Source organism: Anabrus simplex, chromosome 5, assembly GCF_040414725.1.
Source record: "Anabrus simplex isolate iqAnaSimp1 chromosome 5, ASM4041472v1, whole genome shotgun sequence".
NCBI classification, from domain to species: domain Eukaryota; kingdom Metazoa; phylum Arthropoda; class Insecta; order Orthoptera; family Tettigoniidae; genus Anabrus; species Anabrus simplex.
The window spans coordinates 69,378,018-69,393,811 of NC_090269.1; the positions used below are offsets into that span (position 1 = coordinate 69,378,018).

A 15,794-nucleotide genomic window follows, 5' to 3' on the forward strand; every position below is an offset into this window, starting at 1 on the left:
TTCCCGACTGGGAAATATGTAATGTAAGGGAACAAAGAGTGATTACCCTCTGTCGGTTCCCATTCACCTTGGCATGGAGTGACTACAGTCTTCAAACCTCTAAATTTCTTTAATCATATTTGGCTTTAATATTTCTTATTTAGTCACCCCGGTGTAGAATAGGTTTAGACTCTGTATCATCGGTCCATAAGCCCACTTAGGTTTTTAACTATTTCTGGAAGGAGGACAAGTGTTTCGCCTCCTAGTCTGTTGTTTATGGCCATTCATGTTCAACTTTTCTTTTTACATTAAGGCCATTTAGTATGGGCAATTATGCCCCTGTTTATTCGATAACTGATTCTGGTGTTCGTTCTCTGTAGGAACGGTGAGTATTAAATTGAGCAATATATAAGCAAACATCGGAGCAACTTGGTATACATATTTTAATTGAGGACAACCGATAAGTTGCCTGGTGTCACTAACTTAAGTGCGCCATAAGAAATTGATACCTCTGCGAGACTGGACTACGCTACCCTTTGGAGCGCAGGATCATATGTCGCATAACTGATCGGGGCAAAACATGCTTTTGTAAAACAGTGTTCCTGTCAAGAGCAATACTGCTCTTTTCTATGTAAATTAACTGGACTGCTAACAGTTGTAAATTTTGTACCTGATTTTTGGACTTTAAAGTCATTGTTATTGCTAGAGCTGACGAGCTCCTTAATATTGTCGTTATTCATTCAGATTTTCTATTTATTAACTTTTAAATTAGAAAAAAAGGAAAGAAATAAAATTTCATAGTTTGTTGTGTTAAGTTCTGCTCTAGTTAATTCCTTGTTCTCTCATTCTCCCCAGCCGCTTCTTATCCCTCTGTGATCCACGGAAACTCCGGAAAAGGTAGTATTGGCTGGTACAACGTGTTACACATGCAAAGAAATATTCAGGGAAGTATTCCTGGAAGAATATTACTGGGATTTTAGGCTCTTAAACTGTATATCGTTGCTCCCTACACACTACTCCCACTAAATTGCCCTCATTTAAGTTTTGTTTTGACTACATTATTAATTTCAGTTTGTTTTCATGGTGCTTACCCCCCTTTTTTCGTCATTTGTCAAGTATTAATTCAAATGAACTGTTAATCGTTTGGTGCTCTCCTTCCAAATTCAATTGTCCAAGGTGTAATACTGTTCATTTTTAATTTCACTCCTTTATGCAATTGTAAAATAGTGTTTTAAGCAATGACAATTATTAAACCTTCACTTCAATTGAACTATGCATGCTATTTCATACCGGTGCTCAAATTTTATAAAATATGTCCTATTATTAAAGTGCGACCCGCCATTTTGCCAATATGGCCCTCGAGCTCTTACTAATTGGAAACGCCTGGACTAAGGGTACAATTTAAGTTCCTAACGTATGGTTCTATATGCTGACCACACAGAAATGTTCGTCTCTTGTGCTAATTTCCGCATTGATTAAACGGGGCTCCTTAATATTACGTCAGAAATTTCCTTCAGTTTTTTCTCGGTTCAAATTTTAGACCCAGCACTTGTCGGAGCGTCACTTACAGATCCGCTTTCGTGAATTTTAATTCTCTCAATGTATCACGATTATGACGCACAAAATTTGGGAAACATTCACGAAATTTATGTTTTACAGTTTCCGAAAACGTATCACCCTGTACAGAAGAAGTACTCCACAAAAGATACTCCCTTCAATAGTTAATACATTGACTTCAAAAGCACAACCACTTGTTAAAAGTATAACTTTCATATTAAGCTCGAATTTTATTCATTTCAAGGATAGTACATACTCGAGGTTCAAGGTCAATGCTCCGTTGCCTCGTTGTTGCCAATGGTGGCGTTTCCTGGGCCAGACGTTCAGGCGTTGTTTTACAGGCTGCATCCGTGATGATGTTACATACTTTCGTTAAGCAAAATTCTACTCATTTAAGTCCGTTTACCTGCACAAGTTTTACAAGCTGCTAAATTTACAACAAATGTTCGAAATGGCGTCCCCCTGCTTCAATGCAGGCATGACTTTTGACTTGCCGGCCCCAGTGGTATAGTGGACACGGCGTTGGTCTACTAATCCCAAGTTAACTGGTTCAAACCCGACTGAGGTCGGTGCCTTTTATGGGTGTTTAAAGGTGGCAACCCCACATCGTTGGTTTCCGGCACGTTAAAGAACTACTGCAGGACGAAATTCCGACACTCCAGCATCTGTTAACAACGGACAGATGTTAAACAACTTTGATTTTTGACTCAAGCGTTTCCGCAGTACGGTTCCTTATCTCAAACTGATCCATTTGAAGTCCTCCATCATCCCTGAATGTTTATAACATCATCATAGATACACCCTGTAGATGACAGCAATGGATTATATATAAGCCCTAAGATATTGTCTCCCCCAGCCCATTTCTTTTACCACATTATTCAGATCTCGAAATGAATTAATGCAACGTGAAGCCATGGAGGAAAAAAAGATAAAGTCTGCAGAGTATGACGATGGTTTTTTAGAAGTGAAATACGTTATTTGGCCTTTAAATCACTTCCTTATTGTAAACTGTATACTGTAATAATATAATATTGCAAAATTAAAGCACAGAAAATTAAAAAAACCACCGTTGGCTGGCCTGAAAATTGCAGGACATGTTCAGCTGCTGTCAATCATTAGTTTCTTTTCACTCTAAGAAATCTAGTGTTTAATAATTGTTTTTCTATGTTTTCACTGCCCATATTAAAACATTTAAATCTCCAACTTGATTGCGTGAGCAATAATACACTCGGGCAGGACTCGAAGACAAAATGTGACACAAAGCACTAGAAACTGAACCAGCGCCTTGATCAGGTTTAGCAAGCACGAGGCAAGGGGAGTTAGAACGTAAACGCGCATGCGTGATTCCAGGGAGTGAAGCTGCTGAGTTGTTGAAAACAGAACCAACGCTCTGGCGGCGGGTCGGTAGATGCAGAGTGGGTCTCGGCCCTCAAGTTCCCACGGCTGGTCCGTGGTCCAACAGCTCTGCACTCTGACCGGCCAACCGAGCAGAAGAGGGATCGCCACGGCTCTACCGTGGCTCAACGCCTCTACATTCGGGAGACGGGGCAGGGTGGGACCTCATGGCTGGCTCCAACCGTCGGCTGTCCTGAGAATGGTTTTCCGTGGTTTTCCATTTTCCTACACTAAGGCGAATGCTGGGACAGTTCGTAGTATAGGCCACGGCCGCCAACCCCCTCACCTTTTCCAAGCATCTCCTTCACCGTAACAAATCTCCCGGCCTGAGAGACGTCGTCACCGTCTAAGAGGCCCGCCTCCCCCTTCAGGGGAGGAATGAAAACATTTTGGTAGTAGTAGTTGGTGGCGTGGCAGACGGTTCCGGATGGTGCTGAGAGTAACTACAATACATGGAGCAGAGCATCGAGCGATAAGGAAAGAAGAACAAACCATAATGTATCATTACATTTAAACAAATGAACTGAAATAAAAATTCTACTTTACGTCACACCGACATAGATAGGTCTTATGGTGACGATTGGATAGGAAAGGGCTAGGAGTGGGAGGAAAGTGGCTGTGGCTTTCATTAAAGTACAGCTCTAGTATTTACCTGGTTAATGCCACTGGTTGCCAACTTAAGCGCACCCGCCATACATATAGGTTCACCAAGAAGACACTTTTGCCACCGACTGTAGTAGTGGAGAATAAAACACTAGCAGGTACTATCTGCGTCTGACGAGAAGTCGCGACAGCTTGTAGGAACGGCACGAGTAACAGATACTACACTCTTAGCTACAAACATTACTTGTGACAGACAACGCGAACTCTCTGAAAAAGATGCATGTCCATTATGGGGTACTACAGTAAATGTGTACCTAAAGTACAATTGCACAACCACTTTGAAAATTCACAACAGCACCTCAGTTAGCATGAACAGCTGCGGACGGAACAGATGTTTATTGTCAGGCCTTGAGACTTGATATTGGCACATGCGCAGCGGCCATACTTACCCCTCGCACCCTTTATCCTACATCTACGCCCCTTCTCGTCAGACGACTAAAGTAGGGAATGGAAGGTATTATATCAATAATATTAATTAAATAAAACAACTGATAAACTTGAAGTATTTATTGTAGCCAATAGTCTTACATTAAACAATACCATTTTACGAAAGTGGCTTTGTAACTAGTATCAGCGTAACGGAATTTGACGGACCTCTAGATTTAGGCTTATTTCCAGAAAAGATCTTGCATTCTCAAAACCCATGAAGGCTAATTTAGGTATAAACATTTGAAAAATTACACAAATAATCAAAAACTTAAGTGGGAGGCAGGGGATTCCCTAAAAGTGGACAGCAGCGAGGATTCAGCCTCATTTAAAATATATACACAAAAGAACAGCATTTTAAATGTATGCAATGTCTCTCTACTTCCACCTGACAGAAGATCCTACAGAAACCTTCGAGTTGCCTGAACCTATTTTAAATTATATAATTAATAAACGTTTCAGCTCTTAAATGGGGTTTACTTTCCTCTAAATTACTTTCTTACATTCCAAAAATAATGCATAATCATCAGGAACATACTTTTAACACTGTAGTTAATTCAAAGACATAATATTGTGAGTTTTAAATGTTCTACACAGAAAGCTGTGTAACAAAGGATGTTACCACATTTCACTCTTAAGAAATTTACATGCTGATGAATGCTCCGAGATAAATGTTTTACCTTCACTGCTTAGGTATACAGGATGTGTTTGAAAAGGGTTCCAATATTTACGGAGGAGGCAGCACGTAACAAACGAAGGAAGAAAGGTCCTATAAACATCGGTCGCAAACCCAATATCTTCGGTGTTATGGTCCACTACCATCACTGATCACGAGATTACAATAATTCATGGAGGGTCGTATGCAACAAAAGACGGAAATATGTTCCTACCTAACCCTTTCGTGGCTATTGGGTGACCTGATTGCCACATTTGATTTATGCTGCTACCTGGTGTGGACAACGGGAAATCTAGAAAAAATTCTGCTCTGGTATATTTGCAGTTTCTAGGTTGGTGGACATGTTTATGTACATGTGTGTAGTGTAATGGCTTCCAGGAGGGCGCATTTTTGAAAAGTGAAGTGATTTTCTGCACCAGAAAGATGGATGTTAGTAAATCTAAGCTATTTACGTTTTCATAAATTATTCTGTAGTGCTTCAGACATAGATTGAGCATATGTTTTTCTCAGTATGGGTAAATAAATAGGATTCATGTAAAGGTGAAACATAGGAACATAAGTTCTTCAGCTTGCCATGATTATTCATCTCTTTTGTTATTTTATTTTATTATTTTTCTGAGTTCCAGAAATTCCATGAAAATTAAAATGTAATGTATTAGTAGCTTGTTTCATGACAAATAAATGTGTTCAGATTACCTTTCCAATATATAATTGTGGATGTATTATTCGTTTGGCTTTCACTTTGTACACCCCTTATTCTACCTGAAATGATGGTTACAGCTGTATTCAGTGTAAATTAGATATAAGTTACATCTGTGTGGTATAAGATGATTGCACACATTCTATGTCTTGATTTGTGTGTGCTAGCGTTTGGTTATTGGGAAGTATAGTTCCCACATTTGTATCACTTAGGCATGCTGACAGCCATTGGGATATATAGTTCCCACATTTTTTTCATAGTTCCAGTGTTTGATTAAAAAACTGTCATTCCTCGACATTCCATCACTAAAAAACATGTTCAGTTTCCAAAAATTAATTTCTTAAATAATTTGAGCAGGAAAGGGCACATTGGTCGTGAATCTACGAGTGTGTTGCATTATGGTGGCACAGGCCAATTTTCATCGTAGGGTTAGATGATACCTAACATGGATCTTCCATAAGCGATGGATTGGTCGGGGAGGGCCAATATCTTGGCCTGCGCATTTGCTTGGCCTTAACCCTTTTTGATTTTTGGCTTTGGCGACGTGTACAGACGATGGTGTATGTGGTCCCCATAAATGGTGTGGATACAATATGAGAACGCGTGTTCAATGCATGTGATGGAAGCCAGGACTGTTCCAACGAATGCGTGATTTCATGCGACGTAGGGTGGAAGGCTGCATAGCAATGAATGGCGGGCACATCGAGCACGTGTTGTGAAGGGTAGATCAAAGACATGTGATCATTGGTGGTGGTGGTGGTGCTAGCGGACTATAACTATAACTCCGAAGAGTTTACGACCAATGTTTATAGGACCTTTCTTCGTTCGTTTGTTGCGTGATGCCTCTCTTTAAATATTGGAATATTTTCAAGAGCACCCTGTATAATATACAATTATGGCAACACAGATCCTTTTGTATATCGAAAAGGATGGTTAGTACTTTTAAGAATCCGCACATTTGACAATATAACATTTTATAGCTCTGCAGACTACTTCACAATCGATCATACTGACGACGAAGATGAATAATCCAGAGATGCACTAAGAAAATTGTTCATTACTGCTGCACTAGTGGCACCCAGAGACTTCACCTGCGTTGATATGGGAACAATAAGATATGAGCCTGAAAATAAACATGGTTTTCAAAGGAAATACATGAAAATAATGTACACGTTTCCTCAATATGATCAATACAAGATTAGGTACCAAAATTTGCCTACATGGGCAGTGGTGAAGTTCAATATGAATCATGGGTTAAACGCTTTATGCAGAGACAAACAGACGTACTGCTAAGCGGTATGGACGGTATTGTTATATTCTCTGTATTTCAATATTTCTCTACCTCTCTGATCATGCAAATTTGGGGAAGGATATACCAACTGAAGGTGAAGAATGCGTACTGGCCCACTAAATGCCTAAAAATTGATCATGTAATATTGGGGCTAGGAGGTACTGCAGTTCCTGTGTTACCTGGTGATATCTTCTTTAATGCGCAAAGTTCTTAAAGGTTCCGCTGAGATGTTTAAATTACTCCTGAGGTGTCGAAAGTTTTTGGTGTTATACTGTAATAAGATTAAGCTTAAAATCTAACAAGGATACCATGCCATATGTACCCACCGATACGATCAATTTTCAATATACGTGCGGGCCATGTTGAGAACTTTCACAGATTCAAACTGCACGTCGCACCTCCCACCTAGTTACGAGAAAATTGAATTTTAATATTTCGAGAGCCCTTCACAACACCAGCACGTGAGTCCTTCCCATAGCGAAGGAGCAAGATATCCACTTCAAAAGCTTTTGATCCACAGATAGAATATTTCCTTTACAGTGTTTTTTCAAATATTATTGTTTTTTTCAAGAGTCCGCGGTATTTCGCAAATCCTCTTGTCGGTACTTGCAACACAACGATGTATACGGTATTGTACTATACAGTCGGCTTAAGCTTAAAGGGCGTTTATTTCCTAAACTACAAATCGCATATAAAGGGTGGTCGGAACAAACGCGAACCGGATATATGAGCGTTTCAGGGTTGGTCATACTGTTAAAAAGAATTGAACAAAATTAATTCGATATCTCACGCCTTTGTCATTTTGTCAGCCGCTGAAGTGAGCGAATCAGATCGCTTCGCAGCGAATTCAAATGGGCTTTGCGCAGCGGTGTTGCTAAATCTGTACGTGGTTTAGACTGGTTTGAGAGCCATGCCGATAAATTAGCATCAAACACAAACACAACGTGACGCCAGCCGACGTCACCGGAGCGTACTTGCTGAGGCGCGATCCTCTCAGCTCGCAGGTCCCTGTTCAAATCACTCCCATGGCGAAGATTCTTCATCGATTGGTTCTCTCAAGCCGGTCTAATACCACGTTTAGATTTCGCAACACCGCTGCGCAAAGCGCAGTTATTTTTGATTGACTCCGGCTCCATGGCTAAATGGTTAGCGTGCTGACCTTTGGTCACAGGGGTCCCGGGTTCGATTCCCGGCAGGGTCGGGAATTTTAACCATCATTGGTTAATTTCGCTGGCACTGGGGCTGGGTGTATGTGTTGTCTTCATCATCATTTCATCCTCATCACGACGCGCAGGTCACCTACGGTGTCAAATCAAAAGACCTGTACCTGGCGAGCCGAACATGTCCTCGGACACTCCCGGCACTAAATGCCATACGCCATTTCATTTCATTTTGATTGACTTTACGTCGTACCGACACAGATAAATTCTTATGGCGACGACGGGATAGGGGTAGGAATGGGAAGGAAGCGGCCGTAGCCTTAATTAAGGTACAGCCTCAGCATTTGCCTGGTGTGAAAATGGGAAGCCACGGGCAACCATCTTCAGGGCTGCCGGCGGTTGGGCTCGAACCTTCTATTTCCTTGACGCAAGCTCACAGCTGCGCGCCCCTAACCGCACGGCCAACTCGACCGGTAGAGCGGAGTTTAATTCGCCCGCAAAGCGATGGGATTCGCTGACTTCAGCAACTGATGAAATGACAACAGACCCAAATATCGAACTGCTTTTCTAATGATTTATCAGTATGACCAACTATCTAACTCTCATATAGGTCTATGCGGTTGACGTAGTTTCCGACAACCCAGTAGGTAAGGTAAGAGTTATTCTGCCCGAAGGCAGGTCCGAACCTCCGCAGAGGTGTTCCTGAGCCGGAGTTTACGTGCGATAGTGTACTGGCCGCACTTAAGCGACTGCAGCTGTCGAGCTCAGTCCGGTGGTATTTTAAGAAGCTCAAATACGTCAGGCTCATTTCGGAACACTTACGGCATATAAAAGAGCTCCTGTAGGACTAAATTCCGGCACCTCGGTACCTCCAAAACCCGTAAAAGTAAATAGTGGAATGTAAATACCAATAATATTGTTATTATTAACTATATCGCAGATTTTAAGGCTACATTTTTAAAGGAAATGAAATGAAATTACGTATGGCTTATAGTGTCGGGAGTGTCCGAGGACATGTTCGGCTCACCTGGTGCAGGTCATTTGATATGACTCCCGTAGGCGACCTGCGCGTCGTGATGAGGATGAAATTATTATACACACACCCTGACCCCGTGCCAGCGAAATTAACCAATGATGGTTAAAATTCCCGTCACTGCCGGGAATCGAATCCGGGACCTCTGTGACCAAAGGCCAACACGCTAACCATTTAGCCATGGAGCCGGACTACATTTTTAAAGTAAATATGATACTGCTAATTCGCCTAGGACAGGGATGGCAAACCTTTTTCAACTAGTGTGCCATTTTAAGTCTGGTTTATTATTCTCAACTCTCTACTGTGCCACTTGTTATTTTCCTTTCTAATTGCTACAACAACCCCACCCCCACCCGCCTTCCAACAAAATTCCGAATTATGATTCATAACATGTTATTACATACCCTTCTGCTGCCCGCCTTGTGGGTGCAATATATTGTAAAATAATACATTTGATTGCATGTTCCATGGTTGCATTTTGCCAATACCGCAAAAATACATTTTTAAACAAGTAGCCATTTTTTAAGAATACCTAACATTATTTGTAAAACAATACAACAATCACCCATTGTAACACACTTCGTAATTAAGTATTATTAGATATGGAAATGAAAAATACTAATATTACTAAAGGACTTTAAGTAAAATCACGTTCTCAACTTTAGTGTGAAACTTGTTGCTGAATCTTAGTGGCCATGTCATTTATGTTAGGTTCATAACTTTTTGTCATCAGTAACACACAAGAAGCACCTAGGTCTGAGCCAAGACGGTTTCAAACTGTTGGACTTCACAACGTTCATTGTAGAAAATAATTGCTCGCAGGCGTATGAGTAAGTAGCGCTGTAGCAAGTTTCTTCATGGCCGAAAACTTTTGTGGGAGGCTGTTCCACTGGTTAAGTACCTATTAAGTTCTCCGGTTTCTGGAGAGAGTATTCATCATCAACAGCACACTCGATTTTAACCAATGCTTCATCAGGTTGTACGAATTTGTTCACCCATGTACTGCGTTCTTGAAATTCAGTCAACACCATTTCAAAACTGTGAATATCCAACCACTAAAAAACCGGACCGTAATATAATTCCTTTTTGCAATATGAGGTTTTGAAATAAAGTGCAATAATTTCCCCAAATCTCGAAATTGGGAAATCTCTTGACAACTATTAGTCTTAAAAAATTCAAAACAGTAGACATTTACACACTAAGAAAACGTTACGCGCTGCTGGCAACCACACAAAAGCCAAACTTCACTAAATGACTGACGTGGGTGAGCGAATGGCTCGCCGACCGCATCAAACATTTATCTCACTTGACTTCCGCACCTATCAGTGTTGTAATGTTGCCTTAACGCACTTCCGAATGGAACTAGAACTTAGATTTTCTTAAACCTGAAACGCTATTACTATAGATGCACGAGATATGTATAGTTTTTGGTACAAAACGTATACACACGTTAATAGGTGCATGTGGTGTGCCACCGAAATCCTGTTTGCGTGCCATTAGGTGACACGCGTGGCATAGGTTCGCCATCCCTGGCCTAGGATGTCAATAAACAGTTCAACTCTCTATTATCGTTTTCTTCACTTTCTAAATGAGATACGGCTACTTTGATGAGGGGATAGGTAGAGTGACATTAAAAATCTTCTATGATGTTCAGTATCAAAGGTCAATTCCACGTCAGTCCTATTGTTAATATTTTTCGGGCCTCTTACCCGGGCATCAATAGCGAGACACTCGGCATGTTTTTCAACCAGTATCGTGACGAGACGTCGAGGCACTCAGCCGGATAGTGAATGTGAATGCACTGTTCCATTCAGTGCATTGCTTTTGTTTCATCAGCGATGCGGTCGTCGATGGTGATATCCATAGCAACCCATTCGGCATGTTTTCACCCTATTTTGCGTGCTGAGTTCTGCCGGTGGTTTCTGGAGGAAGTGTGTCAGAACTTTTGGATCCTCAATTTTTATTTCTTCAGATAAGGTCATTTGTAAAAACTATAACCCAAAAATCTGATATCGGGCCTACCTGCAAAAATTCGAAAACGTAATCAAGTTGTTTCTAATAAATTACATAATTTCTGAATCACATACTTAAGCAACATTTTACCTTCTTCTTAATTACATTCATATTAATTATCTTCTAAAATTACAGAAAGCACACATTTCAGTCGAGATTCCTTTTAACTCTGCTACGAGCAATATTTAGTACACAATGAAATATACATCACTAATTTAAAAAAACATTAAATGGCCTATCTTTTTGAAATGGGCAATATTTACGGGCTTAATAAAATCTAATATAGGAGGTAAAAGCTATCCACATATTTATTAGACTTCCTCTAGAAGTCTTCAATTGCTACGTGAGGTAAAACATAATTGAGAGCTGAATTTCACGATTTTCAATTCAGAAATCAAAACCGTATAATTGAAACAGTACGAAAATTAATCATAGCAACTTGCTACGTAAACATTCAGTTACTCGAATTACCACACACGCACACATACTTATAAATTAATGTATTATATTATATCACACGTTCACTGCTAAATATTCTGCTTGACACAGGTCCGTTCACAGTCTTCTTGTGTCTTGAATCTGTAACAGACGATAAGAAAAATTGCATTAATCACCATTATGTTATCTAGGCTTGCAAAACTTCCTGGACTAGCCCAGACAGTCTTGGTTTTGCGCTGGTATCCTGGATGCTGTCGGGGTATTTGGGAACCTGAACGTGAAAATAAATCTTGAATGTCAGGGATTTTTTGAAAGAATATTTTTAATTATGGGGAATTTGCCTACATGGTTTGCAGAAAAAGGTAGATTTCTACTACCTTCTGTTAAACACTTGCTGAATGTTAAAATCAATTCAAAACCCTCATGTTGTAAATTTAATGTTATTATTAAGACAAACAAAACCTATTTGCAAAAATAATTTCTACTGAAAAATATACATGACAGGTGACCTACAGCAGAAGATAGAGCAGCAAGCATCTTATGATTGAGAGAAGTTCGCTAGGAGGAAGATTGCTGCTAAGGGAATTAATTCATTTGAGCAAATGAAAAGTGGGGTATTGCAGAATAATGTTAATAATTTTTCTGTGCATATTCAATCTTCTAGCCTTTGCTGGCGGGATGTAGTGTTTACAGTGCACTATGTCTTCTGGTATGGGCTAGAATAAATTTGTTACTTTCATTGACCTATCTCAGTCTTATACTTGGCTTTGACAATATGAAAGTGATTCTAGTAATACCGTTCCTTATGCAGTCAGTCTCTGTTATGAATGGTGTGAAAATATCGCTCATAGGGTCGTTTGGTGCATGCATTTCAGTGGGCTTGGGAGAATGATATGTAAGAGAAACTTCTGGCTCAGTGAGGAAAGCAACAGGAAACTGCCTCGCTCCTCATTTCCCTAGTATGCCTCTTCAGTGACACCTAGGCTATCTATGACAGCTGTTGGTAGAAGTGTAGAGGATCAAACCAGCCTTCGGGCTGAATACCGAACAACATACATTCAATCTTCATTTTTTTCAGTGTTCCACCTTTAATAAGAGTTAGGCCTATTAAAACTTACAACATTGCTTGTGTGTCTAACTGTGAAATACCTAAATTGCGAAGGAATAAACATTTTGAGTAATTTAAGTTTTCTTGTATTATTAGGGAAATCAGTTGGGCCTTTAAAAAAAGTTGAAGTGAAATTCAGCTGTAACAAGTCAAATATATCCTGGGTTAGACCCAAAGAAATATAGTAAGCCCAGCAATAACTGAAATATAAAATCAACAGTACTTATGATATAATCTAGCGAGTGTCCGATTGTGCTTTGATTCACAATTCCGAGCATAAATCTGTGGCTTGGTTCTAAAAGGGCCAATGTCATTTTTTATCGAAATTGAGATATTAACTGATACAAACGCGTTTTATCCTGGCTTGCAACATGTTAAAAGGGCCAATGTCTCTGTTAAGTACTAAACGAACAGTTAACATTTAATTAAATAAGCCCTTGCCAATAATGTTAGATTACCAATAAAGATTAGAGACCTGGCAATTTTAAAAGAATACGATAGAAAAAATTAGCGTTTAATAAGGTGACTTCCACAAAGAAAGTTATTTAAAGTTAGTTGTTGACAAAAATAACTGGAAAACTATAAGCAAAACTTCAAATGCTCATAGCTCAAAAACAGGTTTATTGGACATTGGCCCTTTTAGAACCAAGCCACAGAAATATCTCCTTTATTGGCCAGACAGTTTGGGAGCAAACATGCATGTCACTGGCGATTGTTGATACCAAAAGATAAAAACAATGGGTATTGCAACAATGAAGCTGGGAGTGATAGTATAGTGTAGTTGTTGCTTTTTTCGTTACTGCTGCATGGTATATAGCGCATAACTGTGCATGTCAATACTTGTGAAGATTAATAACACTGATTTACAAGGGGTAGATATCTTACATGATGTTTACTGTTTCCAATGCAGTTTTTTTATGCTGATAAATCCGAAAACCTTTGCTCTATAACGTTTACTTTTTTTTTATGAACAGCGTCCATCTAGAACGGTTTTCATTGTTTATCGTTATTTTTCATACAAATCCGAAAAATCTCATTTCCTTCTTTATAATTGTCAGTGACAGTGGACATTATGGGGTCCAGAGGTTGCATAAATTCAACAGATCTGTTTTGCTACGTGTGAGGTAGGTTTACAAACAAATCCAATATGTGCCATATGGTGCATACGCACTAATGTTAGCTAAAGCCATGTTCATTAGTACTTCTTGTAACAATCACTGCTCTAGTGAAACGTCTGTCTGTGAGTTGTTTTCCTTGGTACAATGTTAAAAATATGTAAATGGTTAATGTCGTATATTTCAATAACGGTGGGTGAGATAGGCAAATGGTTTGCATATTTTGTAATTAGCGTGGACTGCAAACCTGGCTAACATACGAACTTCTGGGATAGAGGTACACAAAGGCTTGGAAGAAGTGGATGTTGAAGAGGGAGAGATGCAGCAAAGATCGATCTTTAGGTAGAAAATTGTGGAAATGAGGGATGCAACCGAGATAAAAAATGCCAAGCCACGAGATATCTCGGTGGAAGAGCAAGAAAGAGGAAGTCGAAGATTAAAAGATTGCCAAGAGTGTAAAGAAAAAGGCGTAGGTCTGAGCGATAGAAAGTCAGGTAGGTTGTGTAAAGGTGTCCTACAGATAGCCGTAACGATGGATGAATGAATGAATGAATGAATGAATGAATGAATGAATGAATGAATGAATAATAACAATAATAATACTATCTGTTTTGTGCTCGATCTACAGGCTAACTGAGAGTAGCGGCGATTAGGAAAGGCGACGGCGGCCCTCTCCCCCCACTTTGTTGAGAAAACATTAATTTTTATTCCATTTTAGCCACCTGTAACTAGGAATAATAACAATTATTAAAAAACAATTGTCAGCTAATTATTAAGAAACCGGGTACTTTTCCCCCACTTCTAATTCCCAGTCGCCACTACTGGGCTAACAGTCTTATACGCTGAAATATGAAACGTCCCATAGAAGTTGGTTTCCATCGTTTCGTAATCTAATATTTCCTTCATCACTGACTTTACTACACTGTATTCCATTACTATGTTTTGGATTTCTTTCTTTCTTTCTTTCTTTCTTTCTTTCTTTCTTTTCTTCATTCTTTATTCAGCACAGGCCCTGTTACTTTTAGTGCCCCGAGTGTTCGAAGGCATGTTCGCCTCGACCAGTAGAGTCTTTCTCATTGACGCTCATGGGTGAGTTGCGCGTCTGGGTGCGAGAAGATGATAGTAAGGTGAGGAGACGGTGACACCTGGTGTCGGCACATGGTCTACTCCTCATAAAATATCAAAATCATTATATTAAAATAGTGCTAATGGTTGTATTATTATTATTATTATTATTATTATTATTATTATTATTATTATTATTATTATTATTATTGTTGAAATCAATCGTATCAGCATGCAAGTGTTCAGTTCATAACCACTTTTTGGATACGAAGGTCATTCATCGGTTATTTAAAAGGTATTTTAAAATACTAATCCACATAGGCGGTCGTCAAGGAAAAATGGAACGCAATGGAAATGTAAATGAAAAATTCACAGCCCGCTTACAGTCATTTGACCGGGTTTGGGATGGAATAAATGAAGCGGCCTTTCTGTATGACTTGCGCCGAGTAAAATTTGCGCCGTGGAGAATCCCCGCCGGGAGTAGAAGTGGTTTGACAGCTGTCTTAAGCATCTGCTACCTGCGCTGCACCGCAGGGGGTTATTTCCAAGTTCAAGGAATGTCTGTGAATATCTGTAGTACTGAGATTTTGAAATTAATATATAAAAATATTATTCATTCTATCTTTTTTTTTTTTTTTTGCTAGTTGTTTTACGTCGCACCGACACAGATAGGTCTTATGGCAACGATGGGACAGGAAAGGGCTAGGAGTGGGAAGGAAGCGGCCGTGGCCTTAATTAAGGTACAGCCCCAGCATTGGCCTGGTGTGAAAATGGGAAAATACGGAAAACCATTTTCAAGGCTGCCGACAGTGGGGTTCGAACCTACTATCTCCCGAATACTGGATACTGGCCGCACTTAAGCGACTGCAGCTATCGAGCTCGGTATTCACTCTATCAATGTTGGTTTCTTGCACATTTAGAAAACCTGCATCGTATTTATATCAGTGGGTGAAATGTGTATAACTACATAGTTTGACTTAATTTACAAACCAAGTGTGGAAACATGGAATCAGTATTTCAGTCTTATGAAGAATATCCACAGCCTGTTTGTAGCTAACTGACAGGGTCAGGAATAGAATGAATGAAGAATGAAACACCGCTAAAGGAAGAAAATACTGTCGAATGCGATATCTGACGTGCTTTTGCGGACAAAGATTAATGGATGGCAAATGACA

At 39.7% G+C, this 15,794-nt stretch overlaps 1 protein-coding gene across 1 annotated transcript in view; it reads right to left on the reverse strand.

Moving 5' to 3' along the window:
* Window positions 1-11,038: 11,038 nt before the first annotated feature.
* Window positions 11,039-15,794, reverse strand: part of LOC136874418 (mambaquaretin-4) — an 83,364-nt gene continuing 78,608 nt past the window's right edge. The window contains exon 3 of the mRNA XM_067148051.2: window positions 11,039-11,472. Within this exon, the coding sequence (XP_067004152.2) occupies window positions 11,421-11,472 (52 nt within the window). The 3' untranslated portion in view covers window positions 11,039-11,420. The remainder of the gene's footprint in view (window positions 11,473-15,794) is intronic.